At 42.5% G+C, this 19,874-nt stretch overlaps 2 protein-coding genes across 5 annotated transcripts in view; both read right to left on the reverse strand.

Annotated features, from left to right (window-relative positions):
* LOC138741610 (C-reactive protein-like) overlaps positions 1-19,874 on the reverse strand; it is a 175,946-nt gene that overhangs the window by 126,244 nt on the left and 29,828 nt on the right. The gene's annotated exons all lie outside the window — the stretch shown is intronic.
* The window catches only part of col16a1 (collagen, type XVI, alpha 1), a 225,773-nt gene that overhangs the window by 51,122 nt on the left and 154,777 nt on the right, over positions 1-19,874 (reverse strand). For all 4 annotated transcript variants that reach the window (XM_069895931.1, XM_069895932.1, XM_069895933.1 and 1 more), the window contains 6 exons: positions 19,250-19,294; positions 17,479-17,595; positions 15,171-15,215; positions 11,977-12,057; positions 8,142-8,186; positions 6,560-6,604 (listed from right to left, as the gene is read on the reverse strand). In XM_069895931.1, coding sequence (XP_069752032.1) covers positions 6,560-6,604; positions 8,142-8,186; positions 11,977-12,057; positions 15,171-15,215; positions 17,479-17,595; positions 19,250-19,294 — 378 coding nt within the window. The remainder of the gene's footprint in view (positions 1-6,559; positions 6,605-8,141; positions 8,187-11,976; positions 12,058-15,170; positions 15,216-17,478; positions 17,596-19,249; positions 19,295-19,874) is intronic.

Consider the following 19,874-nt stretch of genomic DNA (forward strand, 5'->3'; position numbering starts at 1 on the left):
ACTCTTCACCTAAGAGGAAGATATCTGAGAGGAAGAATGGAAACGGGAATGGGAATCTGTCAAAGAGCTTGATTGATATTGATGATTTGGGATTAAAATCAATGGGGCTCTGAGCTGATTTAGACTTATCATTTTACGAGTCCGATTGGGGGAAAGGGAGGTCGCTGAAGCTTTCCGAAGTCATCTCCCAGCTGTGTGTGGGGGGGGGATTTATTTCTGTCCACACCCAGTTTTGTGGGGAGTTACTACTTTGTAGTGCTGTTTTGTTTAGTGATCATTTATCAAGGGAAGTTTTAAGATTAAATCTTTTTTTGAATTATGAGAAGAGATAGAAAGGGGGGGCTTTTAAGGGTTTATTTTAGTTAGTAGAAGGGATAGAAAGTTAAGGGTTTTTTTTTGTATTTGTTGTTCGAGTTTTACTTTGATAATAATGTCTAATATAAACTTTGCAATGTTTAATGTTCAGGGTTTAAATAATCCAATTATGAGAAAATGTGTCTTAGTTTGTATAAAAAAGATGAAAGTTGACATTGCTTTTTTGCAGGAGACTCATTTAACCAAAAAAGAACATTTGAAATTGAAGAGGGACTGGGTTGGACAAGTATTTTCATCTAACTTTAACTCAAAAGCAAAGGGAGGGGCAATTTTGATTCATAAGAAAATACCATTTGAACTTGCTTCTTTGTCGGAATCAGTTGGTCGTATTTTAATGATTAGCTATAAATTGTTTGCTGAGCCATGGTCTTTATTGAATGTGTATGCACCTAATGTTGATGATGAAGAGTTTGTGTCTGAAGCTTTCTTAACTTTAGGTCAAGTTAAGGAGAATATTTTGTTTGGGGGGAGACTTCAATTGTGTGTTAGACCCATTATTGGAAAAATTTCCGAAAGTTGTGAAAAAAATCAAAAGCAGCGGTTCAATTGGTTTCCTTGATGAAAGACCTGAATTTGATAGAGGTCTGGAGAAGATTAAGTCCTACTGAGAAAGATCTTTCATTTTATTCTTCACGTCATGATTCATTTTCTAGGATTGACTTTTATTTTATAGCATCAGCACATTTGACTCAAGCTGAATATAAGAGCAGGATAATTTCTGACCATTCATTGTTGTTTATTTCTTGTCTGGGCCGGAAATTAATCAATAAATTTTTCGTTGGAGGTTCAATCTAATGTTATTGAAAAAAACAGAATTTGTAAAATTTATTAAGGATCAAATTGCTATTTATTTAGATTTGAATAAGAATAGAATCAGGAGTAATTTTATTGTATGGGATGCTTTAAAGGCATTTCTGCGTGGTCAAATCATGAGTTATGCATCAAAGGAAAAGAAGAAATTTCTGGTAGAGTCTCAGTTGTTGGAAAAACAAATAGCAGAGTTGGAAAAGGAATTCCAGAGGAATTCTACAGAAGATAATACGGCTTTTTTAACAAAATTGAAGCTAAAATATAATATACTGCAAACTGACCAATTTGAACGTTTGATTCAAAGGTCTAAGCAACATTATTACGAGTTAGGGGATGGAGCACATAAAGTCTTGGCATGGCAATTGAAAATTGAACAAGCTTCAAGGATTATTAATACTGTGAGGAAGGACAATTCAGCTACTTTTAAACCTCAGGAAATTGAGCAATTTTTGTCATTTTATCAGAAATTATATGTTTCTGAGGGTGTGAGATGATGGTTCTATTGAAGCGTTTTTGTCAGAGCTAAAGGAGGAGGATGTGAGAAAGTGGATTCTCCTTTTACGGATTTAGAAATAAAGGATGTTATTCAACAAATGCCTAATGGGAAATCACCAGGAGATGATGGGTTCACTGCTGAATTTTATAAAGTTTTTACGATGATCTATCCTCTGTATTCATGGATGTTCTTAATCAGGTAACTCAGAAACAAGCTTTACCAGACTCGTGTTTGAGGGCAATAATAAGTTATACCAAAAAAAGACAGAGACCCTTTGAAGGTTTCTTCTTATCGACCAATTTCTTTATTAAATGTGGATTATAAAATGATAGCGAAATTATTAGCAAATAGATTAGCAAAGTATTTACCACAATTAGTACATTCTGACCAGGCTGGTTTTATTAAAGATAGGTATGCTTCGGATAATATTCTTAGGATGGTTTCATTGATCAATGCTTCATGTCAGCAACCCAACCTACCAATGGTGGTATCATTAGATGCTGAAAAAGCTTTTGATAGGGTTGAATGGAATTTTTTATTTAAAGTTTTGGAGAAATATAAATTTGGACCTTTCTTTATTGGTTGGGTGAAGGCACCATATAATAATCCTGTGGCGAGGGTGGCGACAAATGTTCAAACTTCTTCCTTTTTTAAATTAATTCGTTCAACTCGTCAAGGTTGTCCTTTGTGGCCAGCCCTATTTGCATTGGTCATTGAACTGTTAGCTCAGGCTATCAAGCAGAATGAGAATATTACAGGTATAAAGATTGGACAGGATGAATATAAGATTAATTTATTTGCTGATGAAGTTTTAATATATTTAACTAATCCGGATCAATCTTTAATTTACTTGCAAAATTGTTTAGAATTATATGGTAAATTATCTGGATATAAAGTGAATTGGGATAAAAGTGAAATACTACCAATTTCTGAAGGCAATTACGATCAATCTAGACAAATTAGTAAATTCGATGGACTGATAAAATTAAGGTTTTAGGGATAATGATTGATGTAAATTTTCAATCACTGAATAATTTAAATTATGTACCAGTAATGAGAAAGATTAAAGCGGATTTGATTAAATGGAAAGATTTACCTTTAACTTTAATAGATTGAGTAATTTGTATAAAGATGAATATTTTTATGCGAATTCAATATTTGTTTCAATTGATTTCTTGTTCTCTTCTGAAATCCTTTTTTCAAGATTTAAATAAAGTAATTCAAGAATTTTTATGGAAAGGAAAATTAGCAAGAATAGTGATGCATTAAATGGACCTGGCAGATGCTTTGGGAGGTTTGCAATTACCTAATTTTAAAAATTATTACAAAGCAGCTCAATTAAGATTCATTAATCGTATGTTAGATGTTTTGAACCCTCCTAGTTGGGCAAGGGTGGAATTGGCTGCGATATTGGAACCTTGTCCCCGTCAGTTTGTATTTAAATGGAATACTGTCTTACTACAGAAATATAATGTACCAATTTTGAAACATTTATTAGAAATAGGATCAAAAGGAGGTTTTTCTGTTAAAACCCCAATATATCAAAATAAATTGATTCCTTTTTCATTGAATAATAGAGTTTTAGAAGATTGGTGGATTAAAGGAATAAAAAGATTGCAGGATTGTTTTAAAGAAGGGAATTTTTTTTATCATTTAATCATCTTAAAGAAAAATTTGGGATTTTAGAGAATTCTTTGTTTGTTTATTATCAAATTAGGCCATTAGTGAAAGATAATTTTGGAAGAGAAATGAAAATTTCTAAGTTAACTAAATTTGAATTTATGGTTTCATATTTTTCAGATAAAGGTTTTATATCAGAGATGTATGGATTATTACAAGATACTATGGTTAAAATTTTTTAGATACATCTAGGATTAAATGGGAGCAGGATTTAAGTTGTGAGATTAGTCAGGTAGATTGGGAAAATATGTGTTATGATGGATTGACTAAATTAATTAATGTAAGATATAGTTTGGTTAATTATAATTTTTTGCATCAGTTATATTTAACCCCTGAAAAATTGAAAAAATATGGATTTAGTAATTCAGATCTGTGTTTTAGGTGGAACATTTCTACCTTCTGTTTGGATTTGTGATAAAGTTCGACCTTTCTGGTTTAAAATTAGGAATATTCTTCAAAATTTGTTTAAAATTCGATTTCCTTTAGATCCAAAAATGTTTTTGTTAGGCTATTTTACCCCGTTAGTGGACTTGGGGTTGGGTCATTTTACTCCGTTAGTGGACTTGGGGTTGGGTCATTTTACTCCGTTAGTGGACTCGGGGTTGGGTCATTTTACTCCGTTAGTGGACTCGGGGTTGGGTCATTTTACTCCGTTAGTGGACTAGGGGTTGGATGAGTTTCAGACAGCGTTTATTCGTTGGAAATAAAGTTGCTCGTAAATGTATTGCTATGTCTTGGAAAGATGAAGCGGAGTTAAATGTAGTTCAATGGCATCATGAGTTGAAGTGATGTATCTATTTGGAGAACATAACATATAATGTACATAATAATTATGATTTTTTTTGTTAAGGTGTGGACACCATATATGAAGAATATGAATTTAGTAATATTGTAAATTACTGAATGTTTTTGTTTATATTTAATGCTTCCCTTTAGGGATCTGTGGTGGGAGGGGGGAGGGGATGGGTTTGTTTTATTATTAGACCACTTATTCTGTAAAAGTTTATTTATTTTTATTGAAAAAATACTAAATAAAGTTAAAAAAAACATGCTAAATTCAATGAAATTTAATGTTTCTCCAACTTCCTACATGATACAGCAAATCAGAAATTATCTTTGTGTTTAGCTTTAAGGTCTATCATAATCCCCAATTTTATTTCAAGAAGCAAACCTTTTGGAAAAATGTGTTGACCAGTGATATCTACCCAACATACCTCCATCACAAGGACTGCAGTGGTCCAGGAAGATGGCTCATCTCCACCTTCTCAAGGATGAGAAATGATGGACCCTTGCAATGCCCCAACCCTAACAAATAAATAATTAATATGTGGTGCCTATGTCAAGCTTCCCTCCCCTCTGAATTGTGCCTGCCTCCAACTCTACAGGTTAACATGGAGGTGACAGAGACGCTGCAGGAAGTGTACAATGGGAACTCCATCAGTCAGAGAGGCCCAGTTCCATACACTGGCTCAGGCCACTAGGATCCACTGCACCACTGAGGACTGTGTGATTTTCCACCCCCTCACAGCCTGGAGGATGGAAATGGGAAGCATCCTGCCCTTGGGGAGCACATCATTCCCACGGGTGCCCCTCTGGTAGCTCCCCAGTCCCAGTCGACACACTCCACCTGGCATGGAGGGAGGTCCCATGACAATGCACCACACCCATCTCCAACCTGTCATACTGTAGATCACACCCACCTAATGCTCAACCCTGATGGCTCCTCACCTCACTCACTTACTCCTACCCTGTCCCCTTCTCCTCGACTGTCAATATTGAACATATACAAAAGCTGTTGAGAAAATTATTTTGATCTTTTCAAATTAAAATACTAAGAACCAGGAGAATATGATTCTAAATGGTTGAATACAAGTCTTCCCAGCCCTTTCTGCACTAGGCCTTGCTTCCCAGCACAGCCTGTTTGTGGGAGCCCAAGGGAGTCTACTTCTCCCTACAGGTAAAGGCCAATGAGATGTAGCTTTGGCTCAAGACATTAGCCATCCTTTGTCTCCCATGAATGATGCTTGACATGCTGGGCTCATCCAGCAGATGTGATTGGCTTCACATTCCACCAACTGCAGTCTCCAGTGTGTCTCAAGGCTGTCGCACACCTGGGCTACGTTCTGAGTCCCCCCTGTTACAATTGGGTTACTTCCTGAGTCCCCACTGTGAGTTCCACAAGGCTCAGGGCTTCCACCTTTGTTCCACTGCCCTGACCTTGCACCCAGTTCGCAATGAATTTCTCTCATTCCAAGGAAATTCTGCTGATGCTGGAGAAACTCATCAGGTCAGGCAGCATCCATAGGGAGGAGAGGGTGACCTGGGTCAGGTACATATTTCAAGTTCCCTGTTCCATGTACAAATTTTCCCTGAGACAAGTGTCCTTGAATCCCACGATGCAACCTGTAGATGTAACATGGGCTGCAGCTGTGCAAGGCTCGTGGCTCCGCGTGTGGGAAAGGGGACTTCATGTCTCGGGTAGTCCATGCTGTCACTCAAGCCCTGGGCTGAGTGAAAACCTCTCTGGACATGCTGGTGTGAAGTGGGGAGTTGGACTCAGCCTGCATCTGCCACCCTGTGCTACGAGCGCTACAGACAGCACAGCTCTCACAACACCGATAACATAATTGCCCGGACTAACTCACACGACTGGTCCCCAGCTAGTGAGGCCAGGCTTCACGCTAAACTCGACAGCTGCAAGCTGTTTTGGGGCATGGAGATAAAGAAAGCTGTAACATAACTGATCACTATTCACACTGTCCTTTCTCCACCTGCTCACTATGGCCGTCAGACACTCAGTGAGTGGCTCCCTGAGGTGGGGGCAGGCAAAACCGTTCACCCTGGCTCAAAATCCAAGGCTAAAACACAGCAGACACCAGGCGTAGCCAGATCCCAATCTGACCTGGAGAAACAGACATTGAAGGGAAGGATCCTGTGCAGTGCAAGGTGGTTGATAGGTGATGTACCGGAGTCACCTCCTAGCAGATGTTTTACCTGCTGGCAGCACTTTTATAACTTGTAGCCAGGCATCCACATCTGGATTCCAGTTTCTTGTGAGAAATGAGAGGCCCAGCTTGTTTTACTGGCAGGTTATTGTAGTGAGCACCCATTCATTATCCTTCCCGTGGTGGTCTTGCTATTCCAGATCACCACCTCGCCTCTTCCTCCTTCCTCAAATAAAATGCCCAGGATACTCACAGCAGTTCCAGGGGTCCCAGGTGAGCCGGGAAATCCAGGGGGTCCCTAGAAGCAAAACAACATCCAATCAAATAGCGAAAGGTGCTGAAAATCTGCAATGAAATCAGAAGACACTGGAAGCATCTGTAGAAAGACCAACAAAGATTGGGTGATGGGTCTATGACCTAAAATGTGACCACTGCTCCTTCCACAGATCTGGCTAGGCTGCAGTGTGATTCCAGCTTTTCGTATTTCAATTACAGGAGCTGTGGGAGTTCCAACTGAAACATTAAGGCAGTGGGTCAAGAGCCTCCGATCTGATGACCTCCAATCCCTTGTTCCCAGGTCTTTGTGGTTGGGGGTTGGATTACTGGGTGTGGCACCGACCCTCAATGGGAACGCATGCAAAAAATACAGAAATGGTTTAAAAGTGGCCAAAACACACTTACACCTGGAATTGTGCATGAGAAGAGTTTCTGGTGGGACTGCAATCAACACAAGATCTGGAACCCCGTGGCTGTGCAGTGATCACACAAAGTCCTCAGCACTGTCTACAATGGAGGTCAGCATGGTTGCAGGAGAGAGGGAGAGCTGCCTGCTTCCTTTGCAGGCATGGATTTCCTGGTTAGTGAGATAAGGGCCAGTCAGGAGGCAGCGCTGGGCACTGGAGGGGGGGAGATTCATAAGCATCACCAGGTGAAGCACCTGCCAGGTGTTGTTTTGCTGTCTCAACCTTCCTTTCAGGGAATGAAGGAGGAGGCTTTTCCAGAATTTCACAAGATATGTTAAGGTGAGCTCCAGAATCACGAGCCCACTCTTGTGCTCTCCTTCAACCACCCAGACGCACAGTGAATTACACCATCCCTATCTACCACACACCCTCCCCTCTCTGGATCCCCCCCGACGTACTGCACACACCAAAGCTACAAATGGAAATGTGATTGAAGCCCTTTATCTCCATTTAGGCAGAGCTGGTGAGGCAGAGGGAAATGGATGCCCAGACAGGAGGGAGGCCTTGGCAGAAGGTTCTCCATTAGATGCATCGAGCCCTAGGTCATGGTCTCCCAATGAAGGCAGGTCATGTAGGGCTGCAGCAAGGAGACATTTCAGGTGCTGAATCTTTGGGATTCCCAACCGCAAGCAGAGGTTAACCTGAGGGAGTCAAGAAATATACAGGGAAATGGCACTGAGGGACATGTTCTTGATGAGCTTGAGGAATGGGCAGAGCAGGTTTGAAGGGCCGAATGGCCCATTCATGCTCCTTGCCCTTTGTTCCATGTTTTCACTGTGCAGTGAAAGTGTCCTTCCCTCACTCTCATCAGGGAATCTCTGGTGAATACAATATCACTCGTAAATGGGGAGGGGGGGGGGTAGTGGGGTTGAGTTTGGGTGGGGGTTGAGATGTCTGGTCTCTGAGGTGTTTCACTCTCAAGCCATGGACTGGCTGGGAAATGTGCCCTTGGGAAATTTCCTCTCTGGTTTCCTCCCATGTTTTAGAGACATAGGGGACAGCAGGTTAGGGTTAGGTGCAGGCTCATGGACTGGTGGGCCTGTTACCCTGCTCTATCTCCAGCCTAAGTTTGCTGCTCAAGACCAGACTCACCGCTTGGCCTGGTGGTCCAGGATATCCTCGAGAACCTGGAGGGCCCTGCAAAAAGAAGGTACAAATAGAGGTAACCAACAGGGCCACATTGGCCCCGAGCATTTCTCTACAGGAGACGTACAGTTGTGGGAAGGCACACAGTCATCAAATTCCCTCCCAACGGAGATTCCAAAAGCAGTTTCCCACTCTGGAGAGAAGCAATTTCTGATACCAAGCTGAAGATTCCCCATTCTCTAGTTTAATGCACAGTAGCATTCCAGCTTGGCTTGATCTGTTCCATCAACAATTTGTTCTCATTTCTCAATGGAATCTCTCAAGTGCTGAACAAGAAAAAAAGCTATCGAAAAATACAAATGGATATAGATCATTTGTGGATATAGGCAGAAAAATGGCAGATAGAGTTGAATCTGGACGGGTGTGGTGAGGTGGTGCACTTTGAGAGGACAAATGCAAGGCAAATGTATATAGTTAATGGCAGGGCTCTTGTAAGCATTGATGTGCAAAGGGATCTGGGGTCCAAGTCCATAGAGCCTTGAAAGTGACCACACAGTAGATGGGGCTGTAAAGAAGGTGTACAGTATGGTTGCCGTCATTGCTCTAGGTATGTTCTAACCCTGAGTCTTGCTTCTTGCATAAACCATGACGGTATCAACAGTCACACAGCTTGGAACAGGCCCTTCGCCCCATCGAGTCTGTGTTGACCTTTCTCATAATTACACTGATCCTACGTTCCCCACACCTCCCTTCAGATTCGACTGCTCACAAATTAAGGGCCACTTACAACACCCACTTGTCTTACAACCCACACAACTTTAGGATGTCGGAGGAAATTGGAGCATCTGGGAAAAATTCACACAGTCACAGGGCAACAAGAAAACCTGGAGATGCTGGGGTATAGTGTCATGGAGAGCTTCCAAACTCTACACAGACAGCAACCGAGGTTAGGATTGCAGCTGGGTGTCTGCTGTTGTTGTGGCAGAGATAGGATAGACAGCTGGAATCTTTTTCCCAGGGTAAAGATGTCAAAAACTGGAAACTATGCAAGGAGACAAGCAGAGCTGGTTTTCCCAGAGAGTTATGGAATAGAGAAATTGGTGTCAGATGCCAGCAGCAGAGATTTGGCTGATCTGGCATCATGTCCAATGCAGACATTGTAGGTTGAAGTGCCTGTTGCTGTGATGTACAGGAGCTCCTCAACTTATGATGGGAGTTGCGTTTCAGCAAACTTATAAGTCGTAAAAGAATCCTGCACCTACCATTTATTATAATTAAATTTTGAATACCTTTATACCACACTGAAAAAAGCAGAGACTGCGAGCGTGATTGAGTCAGCATCGCGAGAGAGTAGCGTACCGCAAGTCACAGGTGCGGGAACAGATCGGCATTCAAAATTGAAGGTACTGTGACAGAGTACATAGAAATGTTTTTGGGAGATAAATTGGGAAAGGTTTGTAAGAGTAGGTCACATGCAAACACTTTAAAACAGATCTTATTTGAAATACTGGACCTCTGCTAGACATAGTGGCTTCTCACACCTTCTTAGAAGAGCTTTGAAGAGTGCTCAAAAGATGTCGTGAATGGATTATTGTTTATCAAAGGCAACAAATGAAAGAGCAGGCTGGAGCCACTGGTGTCTGAAAGGAGAGTCTGCAGTTCTAAGAGGGTCATGTGGTTTTGTAAGCAGAGAGAGTCAAACAGGCTTTCTCTCAGTCTCAGAGAGAGAGAGAGATCACTTGACAGTGTCAGCCAGAAGTTGCTTGGACTGAAATAGGACAAGCTCTCAAGCTTTTGGAAAACAGCCTGGTCGAAGTCCTTGTGGCTCATGCAAGAGGAGAGGACTGGCTATCTAATATTTCATTTGGAATAAGTGAAACAAAAAGCAACTCTGTGGTGACTTGAAAGAAAAAGGTTATCATCTGAAGAACCCTAAAGGGGCAAGTTTCGTCAGCAAGACAATGGAGTGGCTGATGGATGTACCTCAGTTGTTGGATGTCCTGGAACAACACATCTCTCTCTGAAAACTAACAAGAACCTTCCTGAGTGGTAACCATTTACCTTTCAAGCACCAAAGCCTGGTGAACTTTATAAATGTTAAATGCTGTGCACAGTATAAGAATTGCCTGCAACCAGTGAACTTGGAGGAGTGAGAAGTGAGATTGGACTGTGAATCAAAGAACTTTTCTGAACTTATACACACATTACATACACGTGTGCTTCGAATTAGAAGGGGGTTAAGTTGAGTTAATAATAGATAAGTTAAAGTTTGATTCTGTTTTCATGTTTAAAGATAATTAAAAGCAACTTTTGTTTAAGTAACCATTTGTCTTGGTGAATATCTACTGCTGCTGGGTTTTGGGGTCCTCTGGGCTCGTAACAGTATGGATTCAAACCATCGTAACTTGGAAAAATCATAAATCAGACCCTCATAGAGAAGCACCTGTACTCTTCCGTGTTCCATACATTTATCCATGTCATATCCATGACATGACAGCAGAGATACTGCTACACACATGTAATACTTAATCAGGGAAAATAGTCAAGTATTGGGTGGAGAGTTACAAAACAGTGCAGAATTTGTGTGGGAAATGATGGAGTAATTACATTTACAGCAGGGCAAGGAAACCTGAGACAGAATGAAAAAAACAAATGAAAAAATTGTGCCAGTAAATGCTCAGCATCAATTTTAAAAAAAGGTTCTTTGTATCTGTTCTTATTGGCTTGGCCCTGAGAGTTGGCCACGTGAATGCACTGGTGATAATTTATCAAGATGTTCCAAAAATGTTTGATAAGATGTTCATAACAAACTAGTGAATGGTTAGTCATGGATGCATGAGCAATAAATCACCCACCAGTTATTGAAGAGCTGGGAGAAGTAGCTCCAGAAGGATGTAAAGAACAGCTTTCATGGTGGAAGAAGATGGGACGTGTTCTCCAGGATCGGGGCCATCAACACTGCGGTTCACAAGTTATGGTAAGAATTCAGACTGAAATCCAGGGCATAATTTCTAAATTTGCAGAAATTTACGGAAAATGAAAGGGCAGCAAAAAATTATCAAAGGACTTTGTGGCACGTAAATAATTTGTAAATGATGTTCAATACAAAAAAATGTGAAGGTAGAATTATTTGGAGGGTCTGAGTTTTGAGCCAGTGTGGAAATGGAGGGATCTCCACACTCACCAGAAGTTGACTCTGTTGCAAGGCTACACGGAACAGAGTGGGATGGATATCCAGGTGTTACAGGTGGTTATGCCTTTGTTAAACAATGCCTACAGTCTTGGTTACCACAAGATGGAAACAATTAAGGTATGAGAGATGATAAAACCAAAAATGTCAGGGTACGTACAGCAGGGATATGTGTCTTTGCATCAATGGGATCGTGGCTAAGAGTACCCTAACAGAGGACAGTTAAATGATGAAGGGTTTTGGTGGAGTGACTAGGCACAGGTAAAAAAGAGTGTAACCAGAGGCCAACAATATAAGGTCCACATGGTGTGGGTCAAGCTCCATGTGGTGGAGGACAAGGTCAACACGGTGGGGGACGAGGGTCACAAGTTGCAGGAGCAGGGCTACAAAGAGCAGAACAAGCATTGCAAAGTGTGGGAACAGCCACAAGGTGTGGTCCAAATAAATGATATAGATATGTATGAAAGCTGAGGGGAATGAGGAGTCAGACTGATGGATCAGGGAAAAGAATGGAGGAGATGAGTGCAGCATGGACTGGAGAGACAAGAGGCCATTTCTGTCACATGACTGAAGGAGAATTAGCAGTTTCAGGGCACCTCACACTAGCCAAATTCTTCGCTTGTTTTTACAGGTCTCTGCCTCTGATCTCACCTGTTCTCCTTTTATACCAGATTCACCTGGAAGCCCCGGCATCCCAGGAGGCCCTGGATATCCACAGTCTCTATCGAATGGCTGGAAGAAGCAAAAAACCTGGTCATTATTGCCAATCCTCAACCTCATTACTCTGCTGTCAGGACAGTGCCAATGGACTGGACCTGGTCTCTGCCGATGGACCTTGTCTATTGGACCCCTGTCTGTGGACGGGACCTGGTCAAATGGGCTCCTGTCTTCAGACAGGACTTGGTCTAATGGGTGATTCACTGTACACAGTATGTTCTATTGGGACACTCCCTACTGATGGAACCTTGTCTAAATGGTCAGTCCCTGTGGACAGGACAGTGCTAATGTGACACTCACTGCGGTTGGAATGTGGTCGAACGGGACACTCACTGTTGACGAAACCTGGTCAAACTTCTCCCCAAACACTTCTTGCCATTGTTCCCTGCTGTGACCATGGAGACTGAGTCTGGAGCCAGGCTGGGTAGCTGGTGTCAGACCACTGCTCACAAGTAGAATTTCCACTGTTCTCCAAGTGAAAGCTCACTGTTTAATCCATTACATTGCAGAACACCTGATAGTGGAGTGGCTATTGTTTGAGACAAAGTGTAATCGACAGGAACCCAAAACCTTTAACCTTCATTTGGACAAGCCCTAGTTTCCTGAATTGACTCCTTGGAACTTCATGTAACCATTTTCAGAAAGATCCCCCTGTGCACTCTTGGGGACTGCAGGGGCAGAAGTTTGTTCAATTACCCCAACTGTACTGACAGCTTCCAGCCAATAGAGATCACAAGATATAGGAGCAGAAGTAGGCTCAATGACCCATCAAGTCTGCTCTGCCTTTCTAATGAGCTGATCCATCCTCCCACTCAGCCCCACTCCCTGGCCTTCTCACCATACCCCTCGATGCCCTGGCTAATCAAATGTCTGTCAATCTCCGCCTTAAATATAACCAACGACCTCATTTCCACAGATGCCTTTGATAGACTCATGACCCTTTGACTAAAGTAATTTTTCCACATTTGTTTTAAATTGATGTCCTTGTATCCTGAAATTATTCCCTCTTGTCCTAGAATCCCCTACCATGGGAAACATCCTTGCAATATCTACTCTGTCCAGGCTTTTCAGCATTCCAAATACCTTATCAGGTCTCCTCTCATCCTTCTATAATCCAACGAGTACAGTCCAAGAGTCGACAAGTCTCAACATTGCATCTCTGCTCTTGAATGCTATTCCTTTAGAAATGAACGCCAGTATTGCATTCATCTTCTTCACCACCAACTCAACCTGGAGGTCAACCTTCAGGTATCCTGCACGAGGACTCCCAAGTGCCTTTACACCTCAGAATTTTGAATAGTCTGCCCATCTATTTCTTCCACCAAAGTGCATGACCTTACACTTTCCACCATCGTATTTCATCTACCACCTCTTTACTCGTTCTCCTCATCTATCTGTCTCTCTGCAGCAGTCTGATATCCTCAGTATCACCTATTTTGGTATCATCTGCAAATTTAGCCACAAAGCCAACTAATCCGTATTCCAAATCATTTATATACAGCGGAAAAAGAAGCAGCCCCAATATCGGCCCCTAAGGAACATCACTCGTAATCGGTAGCCAACCAGAATAGGATCCCTTTATTCCTACTCTCTGTTTCCTGCTGACCAGTCAATGCTCTACCCTTCCTAGTATCCTTCCTGTAATTCCCTGGACTCTGATCTTGTTTATTAGCCTCATGTGTGGCACCTTGTCAATGGCCTTTAGAAAGTCCACATACACAGCATCCACTGCATCACCCATGTCTATCCTAAAGGATCTCTTCAAAACATTGCAATAGATTTGTCAGGCCTGATTTTCCTTTAAGGAAACCATGCTGACTTGGGCCCATCTTTTCATGAACCTCCAGATATTCCATAATCTCATCCTTGACAATCAACTCCAACAGCTTCCCAACCATCGATGTTAGGCTAATTGGTCTATAATTTCCTTTCTGCTGCCTTGCTCCCTTCTTAAACAGCAGAGTGACATTTGCAATCTTTCAATCCACCAGAACCATGTCAACACCATTGATTCCTGGAAAATTGTTACTAATATGTTTACAATCTCTACAACTACCTCCTTCAGAACCCAAGGGTGCATTCCATCCGGTCTGGGAGACTTATCTACCCCTAGACCATTTAGCTTCCCAAGCACCTCTCTTGTGATCTTGACTCTACTCATTTCTCTTCCGAGAGAGCCAAGAGAGTCTGGTCTGCTACTAATGTCTTTCACAGTGAAGACTGGTCCAAAATATTCAATGAGTTCCTCTACCATCTCTTTGTCTCCCGCTAAAATCTCTTCAACGTCATTTTCTATTGGTCCTATCCCGACTTAGGTCACTCTTTATATATTTAAAAAAGCTTCTGGTATCCTCTTTGATATTACTAGCTAACCTCCTTTCATAATTTATCTTTTCCTTCCTTATCACCCCTTCTTAGTTGTCTTCTCCAGTTTTTACAAATTTTTCAGTCCTCTATCTTCCCCTTTATTTTTGCTTCCTTTTCTGCCCTCTCTTTTGCTTTTATTTTGGCTTTGATTTGCCTCATTAGCAAAGTTGTCTCATTTTTCCATTCACAATTTTATCTCTCTCTGGTATGTGCCTGTCCTGCACTTTCCTTGTTTCACACATAAACCAGCCATTGCTGATCTGCTGTCTTTCCCAACAATAGGTTTTTCAAACCATCTTAACCCATGTCCTCCTGTCCTTGTCTCACCCAATCTCAGTGGAAAAATCCTGTCGCATTTCCTCTATCAATACTCCTCATAATTTTAAACACCTCTATCAAATATCCTCTCATTCTTCTACACTCCAGGGAATAAAGTCCTAACCTGTTTAACCGAATTCCTCAACTCCTGTCAACATCCTTGAAACCCTTCTCTGCATACTTTCAGTTGTGTGATATCTTTCCTGTAGTTAGGTGACCATCTTCAACCCCACTGCCACATTCTGTTTCCTTTCATCCTTCCACTCTATCTATGCCGCTCACCTGAACTAATCTGTGCGGCACCAAGCCTCACATTCTGCCTGTTCTCAGTGTAAAGAGAACACTGTGACCATGCTCCAGCTTGTACCCAGAACATCAGCATCACAATGTAGGAGCAGGGTCTGCTATGGTAACAGTAGTTACTGGCACATTCTGGTACATACCCTCTGCTCCTCCATTCTGGGCAGTCCACGGCGCTCCTGCTTGCACTGTGAAGGGAGAAGAGAGAGTAGTTATGTCAGAAGGAGTGGCAACATCAATGGTCTTCCTTGCTATTGGCACCTCCTCGATAGCTGAGCCCATGGCTCATCATCAGCCAAGGGTGATGTAAGGAGGACCAGAAAGTGGTAAACAGTGTGTCTTTATTTAAGATAAACCAGAGAACTATAGGGCAGTGAAGTTAATATCGGTGATTCTTGGAGGGGATTCTAAGAAGCAGATCTCTCTGCATTTGGAAAGGCAAGACCTGATTATAGACAGTCAGTAATGCTCCATGTGTTGGAAATCATGCCTCACAAATTGGACTGAATAGTTTGAAGAGATGACAAAGGAGATTGACAAGGACCTTGACTAATACGGACGACAGCAAGATCGTTGACCTCATGATAAGCTGTTCCAGAAGGTGGGTTGCATGGAATCGAGGGTGAGCTGGCCATTTGGATCCAAATTTGACTTAGTGGTCAGTCAGAGGGTGGTAGTGGAAGGTTGTTTTTCAGATTAGAGGCCTCCCATCCATGGTGTATCTTGATCAGTGCTGCATCTACTGTTGTTTGTCACCTATATTTATGATTTAGATTTGAATGTAGGTGGCGTGGTCAGTAGTTTTACAGATGACACCAGAATTAGTGGTACAATGGACCAGTGAAAAAGGTGAGGTGAGATTATACCAGGATCTAGATTGACTGGGAAAGTGGGCCAAGGAGTGGTAGATGGAATTTAACTTAAAGAAGTGATACATTTTGGTAAGTTAAACTAGGCCAGGCCATACACAGTGAATGGCAGGACCCTGGAGAGTTCAGTACATCAGAGAGACTTTGGGGTACAAATACATAGCTCTCAAAACGATGGCAAACTTAAGCAGGATGGTGAAGAAGGCACATGACATGCTTGCCTTCCTCAGTCAGGTGTAGAGCACAAGAGTTGGAATGTAATATTACAATTGTACAAGACATTGGTGAGACCACATTAAAATAATGTGCGTTATTCTGATCACCCTGTTGCAGGGAGGATATGATTGAACTAGAGAGGTTGCAGAAAAGATTCACAAGGATGTTTCCGGGACTAGAGAGCCTGAGGGTAGTCTAGGTTGTGACTGATTTCCCTGGGGTTAAGGAAAGTTCAAATCATGATGTGCATAGAAAGGGTAGATAGTCAAAGTCTTTTCCCCATGATAGGGGAGTCCAAAACTAGCAGGAAAGATGCAATGGTGACCCGAGAGGCAACATTTCCACTCAGAGGATTGTGTATGTGGAATGAGCTGCCAAAGAAGGTAACAATGAGAACATTTGGGCAGTACACAGAAAGGACACATTCAGAAAGGATATGAGCCAAATAGGACTATCTTAGGGAGGCACTTTAATCAGCATGGATGTTGGGCCGAATGGCGTGTTTCCATGCTATATCATTCTATGGCAAACAAGATTTACAAGGAGGAATTGAATAAGCTTGGTTTATTTCTTTGGAAAAGGTGACTTTATAATTAGGTGTGGTTAGGGTTAACAAGAAGAGAAAGATACCATTTGAGGGATGATCCAACCTTGGGGTGAGAAGTACCAGACAATTTTTGATGCATCCAATGAGAATGTGAAATGGCATTTCTATATTCAAAGATTGGTGCTTGCTCTCCCAGGAAGTGCTGAAGGGAACAGATCATGTGTTTTCAAAGGGAAACTAACATATGTGAGGGAAAGGAGAATTGCAAGGCAGAGAGAGAGAGAGAGAGAGAGAGAGGAAAGGGGAGGTGACATGCAGGGACTACAAATATCAACAGAGTTGATGTGAGCAGAAAGGCCCATTCAAATCTTGGGTATCCTGCAAATATACCCCTGCTCCAGGGATACAACCTCTCCTCAGTATCCAACCAGTGACAATTTCAACCTTGTGGTGGTCTGCTATATTCCTGGCAAGGCCAAGAGTTGGAGGGACCAGAACTTCATAGTGTGATCAAAAACGTTGCCCTGCTCCTGCTCTTCCAGTTGCACAGCTGAGTAGTTCATGCGCTTCCTTGATGATCTTCTTTCTTTGGACTGATGATGCGTGTGGATGGACACACATCCTCCTCCTCCTCCTCCACAATGCATCCCTCCTCTCAGTTATCAACCTGGTCCCTGGGAATGGAGAACAGCAACCTTCCCAGAGGTGACTCGAGGATATCCTTTCTCTGGACAACTCTCAGTCACAGAGCCGTGATGAATCCCCTGCTGAGGAGTGGGCACTGGAGACACAGAAAACCGCAGAGAGCCTTGCACTGACCTTTTCACAGTGGTCGATGGCCGCTGCTCCCGGAGTGCCATGTGATGTCTGCTCCACTTTGGCTGCTGTAAAGGCTTGGGCACCTGGGAATCCTGTACTGCAGTTTCCACAGAAAGCCTGTGAAGAGGGAAGTAAAGGAGTCAAGGCCAAGGAATGCAGGTATGTCAAGGACTCCAACCCTGTGACAATGCAATACCACACATCTAAACAGAAATAAAATGGATCACCTCTTCACACAGGAGCAGAACTCTTCAGCTCACTGGCCAGAGGCATAGAACCTATCCCAGAGAAATAACAAGCCATTGACCATCCCTGTGCCTCCACTGATGTTGAATGATCCCCAGCTTGGCTTTTGCTCCATATTCCGACATCCGCAGTCCCTTGTGTCTCCAGGGAAGCAAGCTTCAGATGACTTGGATCCAAGGGTGCTCAATGCTCAGGTAAACTTTAGAACTTCAACTTTCGTAGCAGCTTGATGGGCCAAGCTTCCACAGTGTGGCACTCAGCCACAGTGTGAGCACGTGGAATGGAAGCCCACCTGCCTGTGTGGGCCGTGAGTAACCAATGGGCAGCAGGCTGGGAGAGAACGATGGTGGAAGGACTGCCCTGGCTCTCCCAGCTGACTGGGCTGCCAACATCAACCAAGGTGGACCCACCACTACATTTCTGATATTGGCTACCCAAAGTGTCCATCATCACGGCATACCACCTTTCTGTATCAGTCTGAAAGCTAATTGGACGATTCATAATTGACCGTCAAAATCATCTCTTTCATGCATTTGCACCATTTACAATTAAAGATTTAAAATTTATCTAAGAATGTGCACAAAAGCCCACATTTTCCAAAACCTGAATCTTGAGTGTAACTTTTTATTGGCTCATGACCTGGGGAGTTGTCCCATTGTAAGCAGGGAGCTGGCTGCCCTTCCTGGAAGTGTAGTGTAGCTACAGTCCTGAACCTCAGACTCTCAGTGACACACAGGTTCATTGAAAGGATATGAGTTAAGGGTGAAAGGTGAGATGTTTAAAGGGACATTCTTCACACAGAGAGTGGTGATCGTTTGAACAGCCAGCTGAAGTGGTGAACGCAGGCTGGTTTTAACATTGAAGGTTTGGACAGGTACATGGATGAGAGGGGTATGGGGGGGTGGTTTATGGCAGGTCAATGGGACTTGGCAGAATAATAGCTCAGTGCAGACTAGATGGACCAAAGGGCCTGTTTCTACCTGTAGTTTTTATGGTTCTTTGGTTCAGTGTTCACATGAAATTCTTTTTCAACAAAACTGCAATTGGTTTAAAATTAAATGTTCCTCCAAAATGTACAGGGTTGATACATTAACTAGGTGCAATTGAACAGCATGTATTTCATAGGCCAGAAAGGCCTTTACCAAAATAAACAAGTGTGCATGGCTCTGTTTTTCTAGTGAGAGAGATCATGAAAATGCATAAAGTATCTGTTGGATGCCAAGATATTAACTTCCTTAGGGTTAAAGAAGACAGTCAACAGATGCTGGAGTCGAATGCAGTCAACAATTGTGTTGGAGAAACTGAGCAGGTCGCGCAGCGTTGATGCAGTGTGAACAGCTGAGTTTCTCCAGCACAATTGTGCATTGCACATTAATTTCCTGTCACATTAGGGCTAAGAGCTGCCTCCAGGAAAGAAATCCCATTCAGCAAACTCTGGCTCCAAAATATAATGTTCCCAGGTTGCATCCAATTCCCATTTCAAATATGAATAAATATCTCCACCATTCTCAGAATACGATTTTACCTTGAAGAAAGAATTGTTCCTGTCAGCGACCAATGAGAGCGGAGACTGAAACACAAAGAGCAATTATTTAATTCCAGCTGAGAATTGCAGCCAGAAGGAGGACTCTCCATGGCCCAGTGGTTTGGTCCCACTCCAAAGACCAGAACATAAACTAAACCAGGGACAATGGACTGAGGGAGCACCTCCTTGCTTTTTGGATGGGCCCACAGCTGGCCTCTCAAGTTACACAAGATTATTTGTAGGTAACCAATAGTTTTCCTGGTTCTCCTGCCAAAATCATTGCTCAACTAATACCTCTGAAGCACATTATGCCAGGGAGTCACTGCTGTTGGTGGGAGCGTCTGTCTAGCGATAGGTTCCTGTGTTTCTTTTATTGCATCAACTATGTCCACATTTCTCCAATAACTGTTCTTCCACAAAATCAGTGGAGACTCAGGTGGGGGAACTTTCAATGTCCATCCCCATTCGAAGAAGAACCTTCACAATAGTGCAGGGGTAAACTTCAGGTCAAAATTCTTCATCAACATTTTTAATATTTTAATGTTTTGATTCTAACAGTGCAGGTGGCAGAATGCCCTTCCAGCCCCTTAAACCCCTGGAGCCCAATTATACCCAATTGGTGCAT

The sequence above is a fragment of the Narcine bancroftii genome, chromosome 8, assembly GCF_036971445.1.
Source record: "Narcine bancroftii isolate sNarBan1 chromosome 8, sNarBan1.hap1, whole genome shotgun sequence".
In the NCBI taxonomy this organism is placed as follows: Eukaryota; Metazoa; Chordata; class Chondrichthyes; order Torpediniformes; family Narcinidae; genus Narcine; species Narcine bancroftii.